This window comes from Nomascus leucogenys, chromosome 22a, assembly GCF_006542625.1.
Source record: "Nomascus leucogenys isolate Asia chromosome 22a, Asia_NLE_v1, whole genome shotgun sequence".
Taxonomy (NCBI): domain Eukaryota; kingdom Metazoa; phylum Chordata; class Mammalia; order Primates; family Hylobatidae; genus Nomascus; species Nomascus leucogenys.
Window position 1 is genome coordinate 96,174,201 of NC_044402.1, and position 22,521 is coordinate 96,196,721.

At 35.3% G+C, this 22,521-nt stretch overlaps 1 protein-coding gene across 1 annotated transcript in view; it reads right to left on the bottom strand.

The window, feature by feature from the left end:
- The window catches only part of DNAH7 (dynein axonemal heavy chain 7), a 332,081-nt gene that overhangs the window by 137,356 nt on the left and 172,204 nt on the right, over positions 1–22,521 (bottom strand). Inside the window, exons 28-36 of the mRNA XM_030802541.1 lie at positions 21,902–22,114; positions 19,302–19,400; positions 16,318–16,566; positions 13,013–13,162; positions 10,193–10,375; positions 9,649–9,825; positions 7,505–7,636; positions 5,924–6,148; positions 3,146–3,343 (exon numbers count right to left, since the gene is read on the bottom strand). Of these exons, the coding sequence (XP_030658401.1) occupies positions 3,146–3,343; positions 5,924–6,148; positions 7,505–7,636; positions 9,649–9,825; positions 10,193–10,375; positions 13,013–13,162; positions 16,318–16,566; positions 19,302–19,400; positions 21,902–22,114 (1,626 nt within the window). The remainder of the gene's footprint in view (positions 1–3,145; positions 3,344–5,923; positions 6,149–7,504; positions 7,637–9,648; positions 9,826–10,192; positions 10,376–13,012; positions 13,163–16,317; positions 16,567–19,301; positions 19,401–21,901; positions 22,115–22,521) is intronic.

Below are 22,521 nucleotides of genomic sequence, written 5' to 3' on the forward strand. Positions count from 1 at the left end.
AAATTAATTTGGCAAAAATAAACTGAGGTTTCAAAACATCTCTGTCTTACCAGAAGATGGTGAAAGGTATTGGTGATATTTCACTCTTCCTCGTTAACTGGGTAGGGGAAGGAGGTCAATGGATACTGTCATTCATAGTATTGATAATTTAAAAACTGAATTTAGAAAAAAATTGTAGACTTTAGAAAAAAACCTTAGTGTTTTAAAATAGATTAACACTAGAAGAATTTTAAATAGTTTACATACCCTTCTAAATCAATAGAAGAAAATATTATGAACACACCATAACAGTAATTAAAAATGTTTAAAGTATATAAAAAGCTAAACAGAAAATGTGAATACAAAAGTATGACTCATTATGACAATTAATGTATGAGGTCAATTTCTAATTAAAAAGAAAGAGCTCAGATTAACACAAATAAAAAATGCAGTGACACAGTGAGTCTAAATGATCAGAAATACTTAAAAAGAATAAGCAAAAATAGATAATGTAAATGAAAACAAAAAGAAAGCAAAAGAAAAGTAACTAAAGGGGACAATTAATAGAGTATGGTTCTGTGTATTGCTTATGTCATATATAGAGATAAAATGTACAAATCAGACCATTATCAGAATATTGCCCTAATTCCAGGGGTTTATAGGTGATTTAAAAATTCTAAATGGCACATTTTCACTTTTTATCAGGATGCCTTAAAAATTATATAAACAAAATTTATGTTTTCATAAGCTATCGTCAGGTAAGCCTTATTCGTCAGTTTAAATGAATACCTCTTATAATACTCCCACAGATAAAATCTCACTTGGTCTACTGAAAGATGAATATTTTTGATGTTTACATTTAACACTCAAAATTAAGTACATACTTATAAAAACTACTTGTTTGTTTATTCAATTTAATGATCAAATTATATGTGTTGATTAAAATTATTCTATAAAAGCTGTGTATTTATGTGAAAGGGAAAATACTCATTTGCCAATAGAGCTAATCTTTAAATGAGAAATAACCATAATGAATATTAAATATTGTATTTGTTAACAATTATTTTAATCTAAGTTCTCAACAAAGTAAATTGTATGAAATTATAGACTCCTTCCTACCACTATCAAGATATTAAAACTCCCTCAACAGATTTTCTGTCAGCCAGTGTCTTCAGTTAATTTGTTTTTGTTGTATTGTTTTAACTTATGTTTTTAGGTAATCTTTAAATAGAATAATACTTTTTTTCATCATTTATTTAAAATATAAATAGACGTACAATAATTTGAAGGGAAAAATCACTTTAAATTGTAAATTTTACATTTAATTCTTTCAACCAGATGAAATATATGTACAAAATTTTATTAAGCAGTTTATATAAATAAATTCTTAATGAAATTACAGAAATTAAAATTATGTAACATTGTTTTAAAATAATATTTTCTTTCACAGAAGAATAAACTTCGGAGATGTTAGCCCTGTATTTGTATTATTTACAATACAACTAACTCTTAATTGGGGCAATGAAATCCCCCCGAAGGGCATGGCGGACAATAACCTCTATGAGGAGCAACTTAATATTCATCAAAAAAATCAACAATTCCATGTCCAGGAATCTTAGGATATTTTCCTAAACAAGCAAAGATAAGAACAAAGACTTGGCTATAAAAACGTCCATTGCAATCTTCTTTCTTTTTTTTTTAATTTTTTTTTTTGAGACGGAGTCTCACTCTGTCGCCCAGGCTGGCGTGCAGTGGCACGATCTCGGCTCACTGCAAGCTCCACCTTCCGGGTTCAAGCGATTCTCCTGCCTCAGCCACCCGAGTAGTTGGGACTACAGGCACCCGCCACCACGCCCGGCTACATTTTTTGTTTGCTTGTTTTTGTATTTTTAATAGACACAGGGTTTCACCGTGTTAGCCAGGATGGTCTTGATCTCCTACTGATCCCCCCGCCTTGGCCTCCCAAAGTGCTGGGATTACAGGCGTGAGCCATTGCGCCCAGCCTGCAATCTTATTTCTAAAGCAAAATGTTAGAAAAATTAGGGATTTGAATCAATTATCATAAAATTATAGAATCAAATACTACAATACCCTTAAATCTACAAGAGTAGATTTGTAGAAGAATAATGAAATTGAAAAATATTTACAATATTAGTTTTAAAAGCAGATTACAAAAGTAAGTTCCAAAGTTTGTGAAAAGTAATGTTTTTATGCCTAGGCACTTTATTGCCCAGGCCGAAATTGATGAAGGTATAAATGACAAAAGGCTTGCATTTTCCTCTAACCACTGCCTTCAATCATGTTAAGTCTCCATTCCCTGACCCATGGTGATATCTTAGAGAAATCTCTCAGCTTTCTGTATGCTTTTAGTTTTTTTTTTTTTTATCCAGACCAAAAACACTCCTTGATTTAAATTCTCAGTGAAAATGTATCTCTGCCTCCTCTTGGATACTCCCATACATGCAAGCATTTAGTTTATGAGAGATGTCATTCCAATCTTTTGTGAAAGAGATTATTCAATAAATACTAGGATGGCTATGTAACTATATTGCCAAATACATTTCAGAAAGATTGTAAGATGTAATGTTAAAGTCAATAAAGAACTAGAAACAGGTACTGTGGGAGAATGTGAATTAACTGGAACCTACAATCGAAGAGGGGCCCTCAAAAGTATCTTCATTCTCCTCCACAGGCTGCATAAAGCTACTGAGACTGCAGCATTTTCTATTACAGCATCTAGCATTATCTTAACTAACAGCCAATTCCAGACATCATTAAGGAAAATCAGTCTTGTTACTACATAATAATCCTTCAGATATAAAATAACTTAGAAAATATCAAGTGTAACTAAAACACACTTTTCAAGAAATTCTCATGTGGAACAAGCAATTCTTATTAAAATATCAAAATAAATGGGACAACAATTTAATGGTATAAAATGGCATCATATGATTAATCAACTTTCGAAAATAAATACACAATTATTACTTCTTGGCCTTTTGGCTAAAACAAACAAAAATAAGCAGGCAATTTTTCAAAAATTATCTGCAGTTCAAACATCAAAGTACTTGAGTATTTTTAAAAAATTATTTGCCTGCTATTTCAAAAACTAACATTCTTAGGAAGATTACGCACAGTTTAATACGTAGATTTCTGCAGTACTTACCATAATGTAAACACTTTTCCCAGTTCCTGTTGGTCCTACAAACATTGAAGGCTTTTGATGGGTGGTCAGCAATTCCATTAATGCAGAGTATCGAATTGTGTCCAGAGTTGGCACAATGATTTCATTAAACATTACATCTTTAGGAATTGGAGGAGCTTCTTTCAATTTCTTTATCCATGGTTCCCATTTTCCTATTCCCTGTTTATAATAAACAACCAAGTAATGAATGTTAAAAAATACTTTAAAAAGCTCTATACTCCTGTGCCATTGTAGAAAAGACTAAGACCAACAAACCTGATATGTATACATTTGTTTTATCCTTTAAGACACTTAACACTCAGTTTGAAGGTTAAATTGTACGTGTAAATTAAGGAGAAACTAGCTTTTACATGAATACAAATGAAATGGCAATACTGTGGTTTTTTGACGCTCTGAAATCACTGCTTATGCCAACCTAATAATCAATTATTGTGGCCAAATGTTAGATTATTTAATGGCATTGAGAAAATTAAACTAACCAATGGGCTAAAGAGTAAAGAACTTTACTCAATAAATGTTAACCAGTATAGAATTTTTTCTCCCTACAAGATAAGCTGCATATTGCTTGACTTTTATAACAGTATTTATAACATTAGCTTATCATTGCAGGCAAAATTTCTTTTTAAAAAACGTATAGAAAAAATATATAAAATTTACCCTTAACAATTTTTAGGTGTACAGTTCAGTAGTGTTAACTATGTTCACACTGCTGTGTAACAGATCTCTAGAACAGGCAAGATTTCTTAATATGAGATTATTATTATGAGTTAACATTGTGCCACATCTTTGCATCCAATTAGCTTCAGAACTAAAATTTTAATTTGCTATGACAGTGTTTATAACAAAAACATTCAAGAATATCATGATAACTCTGTCTTCTTAGAAAAACACCACCACCCTTCTTGCAGAATAAAATCTAAATTCTTGGTCATTCAAAGTACATCAAAATTCGGACCCAACCTTCCTTCACAACCAGGCCTCACTGATGCACCTGCTGGTCTCCCCCCGCTTCCCTGGGCCCGAGCTTTGATGCATGGCACTCCTTGGGCTAGAATGGCACATGACTGTCATCTGAAGAGGTTATGAACTCACTGAGGGTAGCACTGTGCTTTATTCATTCTTGTATCTTCAGGTACAAGGCTGTGCGTACAGCAGAGAATTTTTTTTTTCGGGGTGTTAAATTCACATCAGTCTGAAAATTGTATTATAAAGAAATATTTCTAGAACCAATGAAGAAAATAATGCCTTTCCCAAATTCTTGATAATCTTTTCAAACATGTGTCTTTTGATACCGTATAGGAAAGGAACCATTAAGAATCAGAAAACCTGGCCAGGTGCGGTGGCTCATGCCTGTAATCCCAGCACCTTGGGAGGCCGAAGTGGGCCGATCACAAGGTCAGGAGATCGAGACCATCCTGGCTAACACGGTGAAAACCCGTCTCTACTAAAAATACAAAAAATTAGCTGGGCGTGGTGGCAGGCGCCTGCAGTCCCAGCTACTTGGGAGGCTGAGGCAGGAGAATGGCGTGAACCCGGGAGGCGGAGCTTGCAGTGAGCCAAGATCGTGCCACTGCACTCCAACCTGGGCAACAGAGCGAGACTCAGTTCCCCGCCCACCCCCCAAAAAAAAAAATCAGAAACGCTGAAATGTACTGTTATTTAGAGGTTGTGTGATCCTGGGACAATCACATTAAATCTCTGAGCCCCATTTCCTCAATGGCAAAACTTGCAAAATAATCTGATCCTTCCCACTTCACCAAGGTGTTGAAAAATCAAATGGAAATAACTGCAGAAGGCTTAATAAACTGTAAACTACCCTGAAAATGCAGGGTATTATCAGTAATTTGAAATTAAATAAAGTAAAAATATCTGTGTTGGGCACAGTCGCGCCTTTTGGGGTGACATAGCAATACATTGCAAGAACCATAAAAATTCAAAAAGCAATACAGTAATGCCTTTTCTAGAAATTTATCTTAAGGATATAATCAGATATGTACCCGATGACTTGTATCTAAGAATATTTACCAAAGTAGTACTTATAAAAGTGAGAATCTAAAAAACAACAAAAACAGTCCAATGTCCAAGGGTAGGAATTGACTTTAGAAAGCAAGTTTACTGAAGAAACGTTAGTGAAAGGGAAAGCTGTTCTATTAAGAAAACAAGAAGGATATAAAGCTGCCCATTGGGAATGTGGTATGATCCCAATTGTACTTAAATCTGTATATATTTAAATAATATATATTCCTAAACTTGGTCCTCAGTACAATACTTGTGGGAGGTGTTATACAAAAACCACTACCACCCAAGTTTTATTTTCGAATCCGTTTGGGAAGCACTGAATTAAGATTATACCAGCTGGATTCCTACAGGACTTCTTAGTGCCTAGTATACTAACATGCACCATGAACTTCTAACAGCTGTCCTTAAACAGTATGTGCCTGGTGTGATTCTATTTAATGAGTGCAACTGGTCCATTAGATATTATTATCTCATAGTATCATTGGAAAAAACTATGTTCAGAGAAATCAACTAGTCCATGGCTATACAGAAAGCAAGTGACTTTACTAGGACTCAAACCTAGAGCTGTCTGACTTCAAGCCAGTGCATCTTCCTCTATTCTATGCTGTCTCTTAAGGTAAATAGTGATGATGAAGGTGGCCACAGGGCCATTATATGCTATGTGTCAGAGAGGGGACTCTGCCAGGCTGGCAGCTGCAAATCTTGCTTCAGAACTCTTACCTCAGTGACAAATTGATAATCATAAATTGTTCCTTTTTCAGGAAATGGGACAGTTAGTGCCTTTGAGGATGTTTGCTCAGTACCACTCTGTAATTTAAATGTATTTCGAGTTTGATCTGAAATTGGACCTTCCATTAGTTCTCGAAGAATCTTATTAAATTTCAACCGATCATCATCTGTACAAGAAGCACCAACGGACCAGATCAATGAAAACAGAAAAATGCCCTGCATTGGAAAGATGAGAAGATTAAGAATAATTAAAGAATAATTTTAATCTGTCCTTGAAGCTTACATATCAGATCAGCCAGATTAGTATCTCTGAAAGGAAACACATAAGCTCAAATATATTAGTAGGTCATCTCAGGATTTTGTAATCATAAGGGTTTTTAAAAATAAAATCGCATGTCTTATAAAATCTTAGAGAAGATAATACAAAACAAAGTATACATTCTGGCCATAGTGAAACTTCAGAATGATTAATCTAGTAAATCTCATATTTTCAACATATGACAGCAGCTTGATATTAAAAGGAACATAGAAATAACTTATTATTAAGGTATTAAGGCACACTTTAATAAGGCAAATAACCTACATATCTATTTTCTATTTAAATTTTGATATGGTGGGTTTACTTTAAGAAGAACAAATTTAAATTATTTTATTTGTAATACCTGAGCATTAAGTGTGTAAACTAGAATTGCAATTCTGCAAGCAAAAGATACTAGCTTTCTTCTTTCCAGACTCAAAAAGAGGACACAGGGTAGAAGACAAGACCTACCAATAAGGTAGGAAGGCTGTTTGCTTGTTTAAAACAAGGTCTTTTATTAAGTACAAAGCCAAGAGATTCTGGACTACGCTCATGAAAGTTCTGGACTCTATTTCAACCCTATTCACCTACTTCTAGTTTACTCACAGACTTTCTCTCCAGAAACCATTTAACACTAAATTAAAAATTAATTTCTTTTAAAACATATAAGTTAAGCAAGTACCATATTGACCACAGTAGAAGTGCTACCACGAGTAATGCAGTAATATTTTCATTAAAAAATCCAAAGTCTACTGATATTCCCATTTTAAAAACTGGTTTATTGGTTACCTATTTTCTTGCTTTCCGTAACCCAAATATATATTTATACACACACATACACACACACACACACACATACACACACACACACAAATAATTTATATCTCATGAAAAAAGGAAGAAAAATCAAGGGAAAAAAAGCAATAAATTATTATAGTTTGGAAAGGAGGTAAATCTCGTTGCCAAAATGGTCACTGACATTTTGGGAATGGATCATTTCTAAGGCTGGTCAAACGACCTGAGATTTCAGTAGCAGATCTGAGGTGATCACTGGGCTCCGCCCAAACCTCATGATGCATCATGACTGCCAGTCAAGAAGCTTCCCCACCAGCACTCAGAATTTGGAGCCTGGCTCTTTGCTCACTCTTCAGCTACTGCCCGTTGACCAGTCTCCAACTTCAGGGGCAAAATGAGTTTCATAAATTAGGAAGCTTAGGGGAAAGCAGTAGATACCTGTCTTTCTGTAGCAGGATGCAGAAGGCAATGGACCTTACCTCAAGCAATGAGTAAGTTTCTCGATCATTTCTCTCCTTTAGTTTGACTTCATCAGCAAAATCATCCATAAAACAGTCTATTAGATTCATTAAGGATCGGACCAAGTTTGTATCAGAAGTAGGAGATAATTCCTGAAGTCAGTAAGAAAAATGACTAAACAATTTAAACTAGGTACTAGCTAAAATAGCCTCAGCTAATATTTATTAAGCTCATTTAATTTTAACAGGTAGTAATAATTTTAAATTCATACTATCTATGAGTGGGTACTATTATTACAATTGACTTGGGAGAACTGGATGTTACATTTAGGTAGTGTGTACTCTTTAACCTTTCATATCGATTCTCAAATTTTAAAAAATTGCTGTTACATGTATAGTTAATTTAAGATATGGATTCCATGGTATACTAATTTTACAAATAAAAACACTAAAAAAATTTCAGAGAAGGCAGTTAATTTGTATATCTAAAATGCTTAATAAGTAAAATCCATCTTAGAGCATATGTATAAGCCACAGCAATACTCATAGTAAACTCATCACCATGAAATACAATTCCAAGTCTTGGAGCCCTCAAAAACCTTGCTGGAGTGCTGAACTTGTCGTGCACTTTACTCTTTTGTTTGTCACCATGATAGTTTATAAAATAAATGAAATAACGTGTAATGCTCCTAGAACCATGCAGCATATAGCAAGTTCTCATAGGCGTTTGTCTTCTCCCCACACAGCTCTTTTCCAATTGCCAAAGTCACATTGTTTGGTGATTAACAAGTAAAAATCAACTCTCTGAAACAGATTCCCTGAAGATTAGAGGCAGGTGACTTCATGTTCAGTTGCCACCCCAGTAGAAACATCAGAAATGACAGCTGAGTTTCTAAGTGTGGGACTAAGTATTACTGATGCAACACTAAAATACAAATAGTTATCATTACAAATAAAACAGATACTTATTACTACATAGTAAATAACAGGCATTCATAATTTCTTCAAGAGATAACAGAAGTGCACAGCACATTTTAAAAAGCTTGCATTGTAAGTTTCATGCTTTCCTACAGAAAGGATATTTCAGTTATATAGAAAATTCATTTATTATTTGTATTATCTAAATTCTCTGACGATGCTAGAAAAAAAACCCATAAAGGCCCTGAAGCTTATTTTATTATGACCTCAGTTCATACATGTTAACTGTTTTTGAAACATGATTACTTCATATCTACAACGTATTTCAGTTACAGCCAAACTTCTTGAAAGAGCAGGGTGGAAGACACGTCACTTCCTTCAGATGTTCTTCCCTCTTTCCTCTCTTTTGTCTAAGTCACTCATGTACCTGTGATTCCATCCCTTGCTCTCTTCTTTTTTCTCTGGATTTTTTCTTTAGGTAATCTACATTAACATGGTTTTAAAGTCCATTTTCCAAATCTGTACCTTGAGCTAAACTTCTGCCTCAAGATTTTTTGTTATATCTTCAACATCAAGAGAACTATTCACCCTATTTCCCTACATTTGCTCCAGGGCCAAAGTCATTCTAAAGGACCTTTGGTCAGCATCTCCCAAAGCAGAAATTAAACATTCTTGCTCTGTCATTTCCAGCTGGAGAGAGTTTAAGAGCCTTGCTGAAGCTCATCAACTCTCAGAGGCAGGAGATTCCCATTTCCTTGTCATTTTCCTCCCTCCCACCATCCCCCCTTCCTCCCACCATCTCCCCTCCCTCCTCTTCCCCTCCCCAGTTTGTACTGAAAGAAAGAAAGAAAGAAAAATGAATTTGCCTACTTTGGGACCTCTTTCCACTCCTTCTACCATGGACTGACTGGCTTATTTTAGGAACTTTGGATAATAAATAATATTGTAATAATGGAAATTATTTAAAATGCAATAGCCCATCAGAAAAAAGAAATAACATTTTGACATGGTTATGTGGGACTTGAGTTCTCTTTTTTTTAAGAGAGAAAAGAGTAGCACCAATATACCTCATTTGAAATATTTTTAGTGAATTGTATGAATTCTAATTTAAATTTTTAATTTAATCAGAAAAAGGTTTTGATTTAGTATCTCTTAGCTGATAATAAAAACAGATATTAAAATTGATATGTAAGTCTAATTTGAGTTTTCCATTTATTTTTTAATCTTAAAATTCTCATTTGCCTTACCTTTGTATGCTTTCTAATAAATTCAACCGAAACAGGGACCATTCTGTCAAATAAGCCCATTATAAATTCCTTTTGAATAACACTGACTGATGCAGGTAACAGATTCACCCAGGACAACATCAGTGGTCTCCAGCCTAACATGTGAGGCTCCATGTAAATCATGCCACATCTGGAAACCTGGAAAGCCATAATTGGTTACCATCAAGGTAATAATGCTTATAAAATAAATATGATTTGGCACCTCTGTTTCTTATAATCTTCAGCAAAGTCTTGGCGGGGTGGGGGGGAAGCTTAATATTATATAATTTCATGATGTCGATTTTTGTGTCTGACTTTACCAAATAGTCCTAAACCAAGAGGAAAACATCCTGACCACTAAATTTGTCAAGGTATGTCAACAGATATGTCCGTACTTTGAGAATCACAGATTGCTCTTAAAAGAAATTCTGCTAATATTTTTTGTTTAAAGTCAAAGGTACTAAGCAAATACATGCATTCATAACATTTTAAAATTTATAAAAAGATGTCAAAATGGAGAACTTACAGTGGCAGGGGAAGCAACTTCTAAATCCATTGGCTCAAAAATTAGATTCATTTGTGGTGGCATCTGAATAATCTCCCCACTCATCAGACATAGCTTCTTGTTGTCATCCAGCACAGTGTTCATATTCTCAATCCACACTGCATCTACTGGGCCATCAAAAATTAACCATTTCCTATCTGGAGTCTGTTTCATGCATATGTGAACACAGGGCAAAAACGTAATGATGATAATATAAGGAAACAGTTCAATAATATTATTTCAAAATTTTAAAATATAAGTACTAGGATTAATTTAGTCATGAAAATGTCAAGACAGTTTTTGAATAAAGATTACTACGTGTGTGTGTGTGTGTGTGTGTGTGCACAGATGTATATAATATGTATCACTAAAGAAGCCTATACTACATATGCCATGGACAAGACAGACATATGTTAAGATTCTTTCTCCCTTGCTTCCTTCCTTCCTTCTTTCTTTCCTCCCTCCCTCCCTTCCATCCTTCCTTCCTTTCTTTCTTTTTCTTTCTTTTCTTTTTTTCAGGGTCTCACTCTATTGTCCAGGCTGGAGGGCAGAGTGGGGTGATCATGGCTCATTGCAGTCTTTGACTCCCAGGCTCAACCAATCCTTCCGCCTCAGTTCCCAAATAGCCAGGACCATGAGTGCACACCACCACACCCAGCTAAATTTTGTATTTCTTGTGGTACAGATGGGGTTTCACTATGTTGCCCAGGCTGGTCTTGAACTCTTGAGCTCAAGATTCACCTGCCTTGCCCCCCAAAGTGCTGGGATTACAGACATGGGCCCTTGATCAATGTTTCTGAACTCAAATATATTAACATGTTTTAGAAAGTAATATAAGTAAAAAAATATATACTTTCTAGGAAAAACAAAATTATGCAGATTATCTGACTCTATATAGCATCATGTTTATGCAAATTAATTACCCTTGTGTGCTAAACCAAATTTCTTATCCCCTTCACTGAATGAATTTACACACATGCATACACGTATACACATCCACTTGGGCTGAACTCTTTCCTGATGGTATAGAAAATTACAACCAATATAACATTCATAGTCCCACAATGATAATAATAAATATGAAAATATATATATATTGTCCAGAATATAGTAAATGCTCAACAGATATGAAAAAGTAGCCAGGTATTAGCCAGAGTGTACAAAGACTGATTCTCCTTTTCAAATCCTTATAATTCAACCTTTTTTTATACACCAATGATCACTTGCTTTTCCTTCAGCAAATATGAGTTCAAGTTGAAGTGGTGAAGGATTTGAATCCTTATTAGCACGTTCTCAGTCCTTGCAGCCAACTGCATTAATCTATAAGACAATGGGTCTCAGGCTCAAGCCACCCCACAACCACACTCAGAGGCCAGTTCTAGCTGTGTTCAGGAAGCAACGAAGAGCCACAGCTCGGTGATCATCTTGAGATCAACTTCCTCTTCTGCTGTGGGCTTCCCATGTTTGTTATGCATCACTTTGGGAAACACTACCGTGCAATGGTGAGACCTTGGGCTTCACAGTCTCAAGGACCTCATTTGACTCTACTACTTATGAGCTGTGGACTTCAGGTGAACTACTTAAACTCCCTGAGACTCAGTATTTGTGGGACACAGCTTCCTGAAAAATGTAATGTAAGCTGTAAGCATAAAATAGAGGTATGTCATGATTATTTCTGTGTAAATAATATAATTGTACATATTATCTAGTGACTTCATTTATTATTCTGAGCCAGAGTGCCTCCACTGTGGCAAGAGACGACCTAAGAAGCCACATCAAGGGTTCCAGACCTCTGTCTGCTTCACCTGTGCCCACAATTTCTTTTATCCTTGAAATTACTATAACACTTGACTTTGGGCAAGATCTCTGCCCCATGAGAGTCAGTCTTTATGTCACTCATTGCCTAAGGTCTTTCCAGCAATAAGAGCAGAGCTGAGATTTCACGTTTTATCCATTATTACCTGACTCATGAGTCATGCTCTGCTAGGTCCTTAAGTGGGTAGACAGCATCAAGTTTAGAATGTATGGTAGTCAGAAGAAAGAAAACACTCATAAAAAGAATGATTTGATAAACAAATTAAATGTCCTGAGCCTAGGCCCCTTTTCCTATACTACCAGCTTTAGCAAGCTGTCTCCCATATAATCACCTTCTCTGCAGAACCTGCTAAAATATGGCAACCAAGTTAACATGTATTGGTCTGTGGATTCTTTTCATGAGAGTGGGCAGCAGAATAAGCCAGGAGTAGGTAAGTGCCCACTCTCCATTCACAGCCAGTAGCAGCTGGCACACCACTTACCTCCTCTGCTTTCCACAAGGCAGTCATTCTCTTCCTAATATGCTAAAGGAAAAGTATGGGAACTTTAAGACATCATTGTGCAAAGGTGTGCAATTTCTTCTGTAAGCATTGGCGTATATCTAACAATTAGCGGGCATGACAATAGCAGCAGCCCAAAGAGTGGGTGGAGGAAGAACATTACTGAAGAGGCAAAAGGATTCATGCCATTCAGATGTTCTCATTTCTAGTTCATCTCACTTCGGAGAAAATAACCAGAATACTTTGCCCTGTCCTTTTTTTTTCCTACCCTCTCTTCTGTATTCCTCCAGGCTAAAGGAGCTTGGTCTCTGGCATTTTTGTAGGTGCTGACATTTTTCTTCACGGAAATACTGCCAGAAGATCCAGTACTGTGTTTTAAATAAATATCTTAATCTATAGATACAATTAGTTTGTTTGAAAACATAAATTGGTCAGAAATAAATACCTTAACCTTTTAAGATATGCATGTGAAAGTGTTAGAACTTACCACTGAAGAGGCAAATGCTCTAAAACTGACAGCAAGGACCCCATCGGACCATTCATGGGACACTAAATCAAACTGTCCGTACAGTTGGCCCATGGTGACAGACTTAGGATTTAAAACAGTTATTTGAACTTTGTTTTCTTCCATTAGCCCCTTAATGAAAAAAAAACATTTATTTATGCAAAGAATACTGTCTTTATTCATAGAAAACATTATTGTGCATATAGAAAATCCTAAGGAATCTACAAAGAAAGTATTAGAAGTAAGTAGTGAATTTGACAAGCTTCCAGCATACAAGGTCAATATATAAAATCAATTATATTATCTATACACAATGCTAATGAACGATTGAAAAATAAAATAAAATAAATTCACAATAGTATTTAAAAGCTCACAAAATACTTAGGAAGAAATTAGCAAATGTTGTGCAAGATCTACATATCTTAAACTACGAAGTGGGTTGGCGAATTCTTCTGTAAAGGATAAGATGGTAAATATTATAGGCTTTGCAAGTTTCATATGATCTGCCACATATTCTTCTATGTTTTCTTTTTTTAATTAACAAATGTTTAAAATGTTAACACTATTCTAAGTTTACTGGCATTACGAAAAAAGGCTTGGGGCTGAATTTGGCCCATGTACTGTAATTTGCTGACCCCTGCTACAAAACAACCTCTGAGAGAAAATTAAAAGATCTAAATATAGAGAAATGTCTATTTCCTGTGGAGTGAAAAAGTTAATGTTGGTAAATTATCAATTTTACCCCAAACCCTGAAAGCTGGTCTATGGCATTACAAGAGATATTAATGCCCTTTGGACATAATCTTTTTTTTAATTAACTGGCTTTTTAAAAAAATGTTTACAGAAGAATTGAGCAGAAAGTACAAAGATTCCAGATACTCTCTCCACTACCCACACAACGGTTTTCCTTATTATGAACATCTTGAATTGGTGTGGTACATTGTTATGGCTAATGAATTCATATTAATGCATTACTATTAACTAAAGTCCACAGTTTACACTAAGGGTTCACTCTTTGTGTTGCATAATTATATGGGTTTTGCCAAGTGTGATAGTACCATTATCCCCCATTATAGTACCATACAGAACACTTTCACTCCCCTAAAAATCCTCTGTGCTCCACCTATTGGCAATCATTTATTTTTTATATATAAAAACATAACAAGTTCAACTCTTTCTAACATTGCCTTCTGCCTGGCACTCCCAAGCTTGGGACACAAACTATCAAACTGAAAAAAAAAAAAAAAAAAAAAAAGTCAGAATATTAACCTTTTTTTTTCTTTTGAGACAGGCTCTCACTCTGTCGCCCAGGCTGGAGTGCAGTGGCGCAATCATGGCTCACTGCAGCCTCCTGGGCTCAAGTGGTCCTCTCACCTCAGCCTCCTGAGTAGCTGGGACTACACATGGCACATGCCACCACGCCCAGCTAATTTTTTGTGTTTTTTTAAAAGTAGAAACAGGGTTTCACCATGTTATCCAGGCTGGTCTAGGACTCCTGAACTCAAGTGATCCGCCTGCCTTGGCCTCCCAAAGGGCCAAAATTACAGGAATGAGCCACCACTCCCAGCAGAATAGTAATCTTCTTGCTCTGTCGCCCAGGCTAGAGTGCAGTGGTGCGATCTCGGCTCACTGCAAGATCCGCCTTCCGGGTTCACGACATTCTCCTGCCTCAGCTTCCCGAGAAGCTGGGACTACAGGTGCCCGCCACCACGCCTGGCTAATTTTTGTATTTTTAGTAGAGAAAGGGTTTCACCATGTTAGCCAGGATGGTCTCAATCTCCTGACCTTGTGATCCGCCCACCTCAGCCTCCCAAAATGCTGGGATTACAGGCGTGAGCCACTGCGCCCGGCCCAGAATAGTAATCTTAAACAATAAAACAAGCTCAATATCTTTGCTTTCTTTTGTGTGCCCAGGAAGGCGATAACAATGTATCTTCCTAAATTAAGAAGTATAAGAAATCTCTATTATCTTCTTAATCAGAACAAAGTTGCTGTCACCAAAGAAAAGTTTTTATCCTAAATGCAGCAAGGCTAGTGTGAAGCTATAGCTTGGTTGGCTAAGGAAGACTGCCCTATGACATAATCACAACGTCACCCTTAGAATTCCCTGGTAATGAGCCATTTAGACTTTACAAGTGGACCAAAATACATGCTCATATCTTCATCTCCTTCTACTCTTTGAGCAGTGACCTGTTGGGTTCTTTTGGAGACTTTATTTTATATATGTATATATATAAAAGATCAGTTCCTACAACAATAAAATAACAAAACAGGAAAAATACAAATGAGCCATAAATAAGATAAAGAATGCAGAAGACAAGAAGTGGAAAAATGGAAGAAAAAAGAGAAGGGAAGTAAAGAAACAAAATAGCATGAAGTATAAAAGCAGAAGAAACAGATGGCTGGAATAGGTAGCATACCAGTTTGTATAATAAATACAAATGATTTTAAACTTATCTTTGAAACGATAAAGACCACTGACCTGTAGAAAACAAAAGTCAAGCTATTTATTCTCTATAGAAAGTAAATCACAGTCACACCCAAGGACATAATTAATGACATGGGCAAATATACATATAGGGAGAAAGTAGGGGTAGCAATATTGAAATTAGACAAAGTAGATCACAATAAATAACAGAAAAGTAGGTAATTTCATATTGATTGAAGGGGAGACTCTTCAAGTAAAGATATAATCATCACAAACCTCATACAGGATATGAACACTGAAATTTATAAAGTGAAAACTATTTGAAATATCTATAAGGAGGGGTAAATAAAAATGCAATATTAGTTGAAGTATTTAAAACAGCCCCACTCCTTCAGCATTTCAAAGTCAATCAAAATGTGATGTGTATAAGAATTCTGAATGTGTCATTATATATGTGTGCACATATGCACACACACATTTCAGTTCAATACCACTAGCAGCCAATAACAGAAGCTTGCATTACAAATCTATCTAGAAAATAAAGAAGACTCCTCTGAAAGTATTATAGGAAAACCTTCAGATTTTTCTGTTTTCAGACTTTTTTCTACAAGAGACATGTATTACTTTAATAATTTTTTTAAAAAAGAAATAAAAGCTTGAAAGCAAGTTTGTGGCATACCCTTTATATGCTGAACTTCCTATTTGCTTCATTTTACTTTTCTAAAACTTTATTTTCTCTTTGACTCATTTTTCTCATGATTTTAAGTTGCCACATTGAAAGCATCTTTTAAAATAATGGTACATTCTACCTTGCACAAAGTCAATTATAAATAAATTAATGCATTAATAATATACTTACCTTTTCACATATATCATTTAGTGCTCCAGCTAAGACACGATATGCACTAGTTTTTCCTCCAAATGGTTCTCCAACAATCATAAAACCATGACGCACAATCATCATTTCATATACTTGAAGAATCTTCTCAGAAAAGAATGCGGTCATTTGCAAATTCATGGAGGCACAATTGTCTTTGATAGCTGCCAGCAAATCATTGTAATCTGGTTTTGGTAATTTTACCCCAGGAAACAAATCCGAAGTAATTCCCTGATGATAGATGATTTGAAGGACTTACATTTTATATATTTATATTAAATACACATATTTTCTATTGATGGAAATAGGGCCATTAGATAATAATAGTTCAATAATATTTTTAGCAGCTTTATAGAGGAATAGTTCACATACACAAACATGTATTTTTTTCTTTTTTTTAATTTTTAAATTGTGATTCTTACGATGTTCGTTTTGCAAACAGTTTTTGTTTTGGTTTGTTTGAGACAGGGTCTGGCTCTGTTGCCCAGGCTGGAGTGCAGTGGCACGATCATGGCTCACTGCAGCCTCCACCTCCCAGGCTCAAGCCATCCCCCACATCAGCCTCCTGGGTAGCTGGGACTATAGGTGGCAATATTTTACAGTATAAAATTTCATAAGTAAAACCGTCAAAATAACCAAGATAATTAACATATCCATCACTCTCAAAAAGTTTCCTGTAACCTTTTGTAATCCTCCTTCCCTCCTCTCCTTGCTGCCTCCTACCTCCAACCCCCGATTGCCACTGATCTGTTTTTGGTTACTATTTTTATTTGCATTGTCTAGACTTTAATATAAATAAAATTAGACCATATGCATACTACTTTTTCCCTCTGGCTTCTTTCACATGGCATAAATGTTTTGAGATTCATACATGTCACAGCAGGTATCAATAGTTTATTCTTTTTTTTTGCTGAGTAATATTCCACTGTAACAAAGTGCTACAGTTTTTAAATCTATTCACCTATTGATGTGCATTTTCATTGTTCCAGTTTTAGGCTACTACAAATAAAGTGACTACAAACATTTGTGTGTGAATTTGTATGAACAAATGCTTTCATTTCCCTTGGGTGAATACTGAGACATGGAATACCTGAATATGGTGGATAGGTGTTGAACATTTTAAGAAACTGCTTAACCGTTTTCTAAAGTGGTTGTACTATGTCGTGTTCCTCTAGCCATGTATAAAAGTTCCACATTAGGTATGATCCATCTTTTAAATTTTAGCCATGCTGTGCAGTGATATTTTGTTATGGTTTCGATTTGTATTTTCTTTTTTTTTTTGAGACGGAGTCTCGCTCTGTCGCCCAGGCTGGAGTGCAGTGGCGCAATCTCGGCTCACTGCAAGCTCCGCCTCCCGGGTTCACGCCATTCTCCTGCCTCAGCCTCTCCGAGTAGCTGGGACTACAGGCGCCCGCCACCACGCCCGGCTAATTTTTTTTGTATTTTTTAGTAGAGACGGGGTTTCACCATGGTCTCGATCTCCTGACCTCGTGATCCGCCCGCCTCGGCCTCCCAAAGTGCTGGGATTACAAGCGTGAGCCACCGCGCCCAGCCTCGATTTGTATTTTCCAACGAGTAACTTCTTTACCTGTGCTTAGGCCATATGTTTATATTTTTCCTGATCTTGTCTTTCATTTTCTCACGTGTCTTTCAAAGAGTAGTTTTTTTTTTCAATTTTGTCAATGTATTCTTTTATGGATTGTGTTTTTTGGTATTGTACTTAAGTAATCTTTGTCTAACACAAAGTCACAAAGGTTTTCTGCTAGAAATTTTAGAGCTTGAGGTTTTACATTTAGTTTCATGTTATTTTTAAGTTAAAAAGTTGGAGTCCTGACTTCTAGTTCAAAAATGGCAGCGTAGAAGCAAGCGGACTTCACTCCTCAACTCTACTTGAGAAATACTGCTTAATAAATGTTTGCTGAATGAATATACAACTGCATGACAATACATCTAGTGAGGTATATTTCCATATTCTGAAAATAAACATAGCTTTTACTCCTGGAAAATCTGTACAGTGCACCAGTACTCAACAAATTAAGGGAAAACTTCAGGGAGAAAATCTGAACTCTTTCCTTGTTGATTTGCTCCATAATATATTTGCATGTCAACTCTAAATACTAAGTAAAGCTCTTTTCATAATGATGAGACATGGTTGCCATCGGTAGCTAATGACACTGGACAATACTAGCAACAGCATCTCTTCTCCCCTTCCGCATGACATAACAATATCTTCAGTGCTAGGAAAACGGGATAACTATATGCAGAAGAATGAAACTAGATTCCTATATCTGGAAATATGTAACACACTGCAAGCTAACTGCCTGAATTCCAAGACGGCATAAGTTAGTCCAACATCTAACATTTAGGAGGCACTCACTACCCCTCTGAGTTCTTCTACCTGGTATGGAGAAGAGGAAAAGAATGACACCAAAGGATATTATGAAAATTTTAACCATTATTCTAATACCACCTCTCAATTACTCATAATCTTAAATTATAATAAGATTATTAAGCTTAGTTCTTATGTTATCATAAAAAACAATTTCATAAAAGTCATCTCATTTAAGGAAATTAAGCATATTTATCTATTTTATTTCTTCAGTCATTAGTCGAACACACATTTACTATATCTATAATGTGCTAGGGATTCAGTGGTTTGTTAGACCAATTATTTTTCTTTACGGAGCCTACATTCTAGTGGAATTTATAGGCAAATATTTTGTAACTTTCATGTGCTCATTATTTTCTGCAGTAACAAACTTAAAAGTACTATTTTAAAATCCCAAGTTGTTGAAAGTTCTCAAAGTGACAAAGCTAGCTAAACACACTTCAAATAAAATATGGAATTATCTATGTTTCTCTGTACTGTGTCATTGTTTTCCATAGTGGGAGCTTCACAACCTTAGACATGTGATAAATACATTATTATAAGAGTTTTGATACATTGGGATAATGAATGTTCTTACCTCAAAGAGTGGTAAATCATGGGATAAAAATTTTGGCAGATTTACATCAATGATAGATCTAAGCAGCAAAATTTCTTCATTTTCATTTGGATATTTCAGCTAGAAAAAAATACACTCATGATGATATCTGCATCTGCTAACAGCACCCACTCCCTTCGTGTTCACATACACACAAACCTACAGACCCTGTACTCAGTTTAAACAAATGCAGCTCTTTTTTCATTATATTGGATTGTTACGAATTTTAGAAACTGACATTTAAACTTGTTGCATTTTTTTTACTAGTTTATAATAAAAATCCAGGTTAAACTAACTACCTTTTCACAGATATGCTAAGTAAAGAGGTATTAACATGAATATAGTTTGGCAGCTGCCATCCCTTAGATTGGGTAGAACTTGCTTGTTCTCTACATGTATTCACGACTAGCAGTAGATTGGTCAAATGAAAATTATTAAAAGTGGGCAATCATTTTGAAAAGATGCATTTAAATTTAAAACATAAACATTCACTAATTTGCCCATATTTTGATGCCAAGGCCTTTTCTCTGAGTATACAGTTAGGCACAATTTTTTTTTTTTCCAAAAGCATCAATAACACATCATCTATCTTGTTGTGTTCTGTTTTTGTTTTTTAAAGAGGCCAATGCTCTTCAAAGATACTTGTAATACAATTTAAGTGTATCATCCTGATTTTTTTTTTTATTATTATACTTTAGGTTTTAGAGTACATGTGCACACTTCTTATCAACATCTTATTCAAAGTTAAAATTTTAGCATTTCATCTTTATTGAGTCTTTCTTAAACATGAACTTAGTTTTCATAGGAAAAAAATTCCTTCTTTCTATGCTTATATATCATCAGTTTTCACACCATGCAGTTAGATGACACAATAACAGTAACGTGTCCAAGTGGCTTCAAAAAGGTTCAAGAACAAGCAAACCGGCTCTGAGTAAGGAATGCAGCTCATCTGACAGAAGCCGAAGTGGAAGGGCAGAGCAAGGGATGCTGCTGGCTGCACACCCAGAACACCACGTGTTAGCAAGTTCCACAGAGAGAGTGGAGATGGCTGGTCATGCACTGAGTTAGTTTAACAAAGTGTGTTTAAGAAAATTCACATTAGATTCCAAAACATTTGTGGTGTACCCAAAGTTTACTACAAATCTGGTTGAACTTTGAACTTGTTACTCATACCTATAATAATGTTCACATGAATTAACAAAAATCCAAACTCAGAATTATTTCTTCCAACTTTAATAATACATTATTCAACATCTCACTCCAAAGCTTCTCCTACCACCATGCATATAATTTTCCAGAACCCTCTCCCTTTTCTCTAGAATCTCTCTGCCTAATAAATGCCATGTTCCCACTTAATTAGCTTCAGCCTTCCAAAGTGTGTGATGCCTGGCAGTCAGAGTCTGGCTCTGAAACTTGAGTTCCCCAATGACAGAGCATGTCCTGTTGATCTGGATTTTGTTTTTGGATCAATCTAACTGCACATCAATTATGAAGTGTCACAAGTCTCTTTTGTTCTTTGAGAGGCTGTTATTTTAAAGCAAATGCTCGAATTGTTTCTTGCTAAAATAGAAACAAGCTTCAAAATATTCAGGCCAAAACATTCAACAATTCTATATTAGCTTTGAAAAAGAATGATAGGATTCATTTGCAGGATTCATTTGCTGCATAACTTTAATAGCTCAATTCCATAGTCAAGATTTCAGTGATGACATACACTAGGACAATGCATTATCCTTCCCCTTATCTGACCACAATCTAGTCCTGACATGCCAACTTAATACAAATGGTTGCCTCTAGTCCCTTTTGTTTATTGCAACAAACAATGACTTGAAGTTATGTCAGGCTAATGTGAAACAGAATATCACCACTATATATCAGAGTTCTTGAAAACATTATTATGGAAGATAAAAATGCATCCTATTGTTCTTAATCACATGGGATATAATTTAAAATCTGTATCTTCTACAAATCATGAATGTGAAAATTTTGCAAGCTCCAAGGTCACATTTTGCATTTTGCTATTAACTAAGCCTATCTGATTTCATAAAGAACTAACTAATGTACAGTTACATTTCATGGTTCTACAATATACTCTCAATGAAAAGTCAACCAAAGCTTAAAGTATTTGGGCTTTCATATATTACAGTTACAATTAAGACCATTTTGAAGGTAAACAACATACTGCAGATCTATTACTGCTAGTCCACGGTTGGCTGCAATTGTGTAATTATAATAAGTGACAATATTTAGAGTCTTTTGTGTATATTATACTTATTTCATTTAATGCTATATTTGTTTATATGTTTATATAGACTGAAAGTATTCAAAACATTTCTCAGGAGTAAGCAATTTTATTCCTTGGTAGTACCCCGTTAATGAAACAGAACTCAAATCACTAAGAATTACATGTACAAGGTTTTACAGATCATTATAAAATTTATTTTTTCATGTGTATAAGATAATACATTTTTGGTGTCATAATTGATTTTTTTCAATCAATTAATGAAACCAACAAGTTATTGGAATTTTGTGAAGACCCATTAGGCTGGAAATTTACAAGTAAGAAATATTGTGTTCTCTACCTTCAGATTCCCAGCAGCAGTAAGAACTGACTTCACGGCTCTCATTCCATAGTCATAGTGATGTTGAGATGACAGCTGCTCTGAACACAAGCGATACGTAGCCACAATTTTTACAGACAGTGGCCGAGCAGTGACAAACCCACAGGAGTACAGGACTATTTCAGCAATCATGGCATAGTCAGGCACCATCATTGCTACTGTCCGAAAGAGAGCCTATGGGTAGGTAGAAAAGTTACTTTTAAAAGGATCATCATAAAATAAGCTAGGCATGGAAAGATAAATACCACACGTTCTCAGCAATATGTGGAAGCTAAAAAAGTTTATCTCATGGAAGTAGAGAGTAAAATAGTGGTAACTAGAGGCTGGGAAAGGTGAAGTGGGGCAATAGGGGGAGGCTGGTTAACAAGTGCAAAACTTCAGGTACATAAAAGAAATAAATTCTAGTGTACTGTAGCACTGTGGGGTGATTATAGTTAAAAATAATTTATTCCATATTTTTAAATAGCTAAAAGAGAAGAATTTGAATGTTTCCAACACAAATAAATGATAAATATTTGAGGTGATAGACACACTATACCGTGATTTGATCATTACACATCGTTTACATGCATCAAAATATC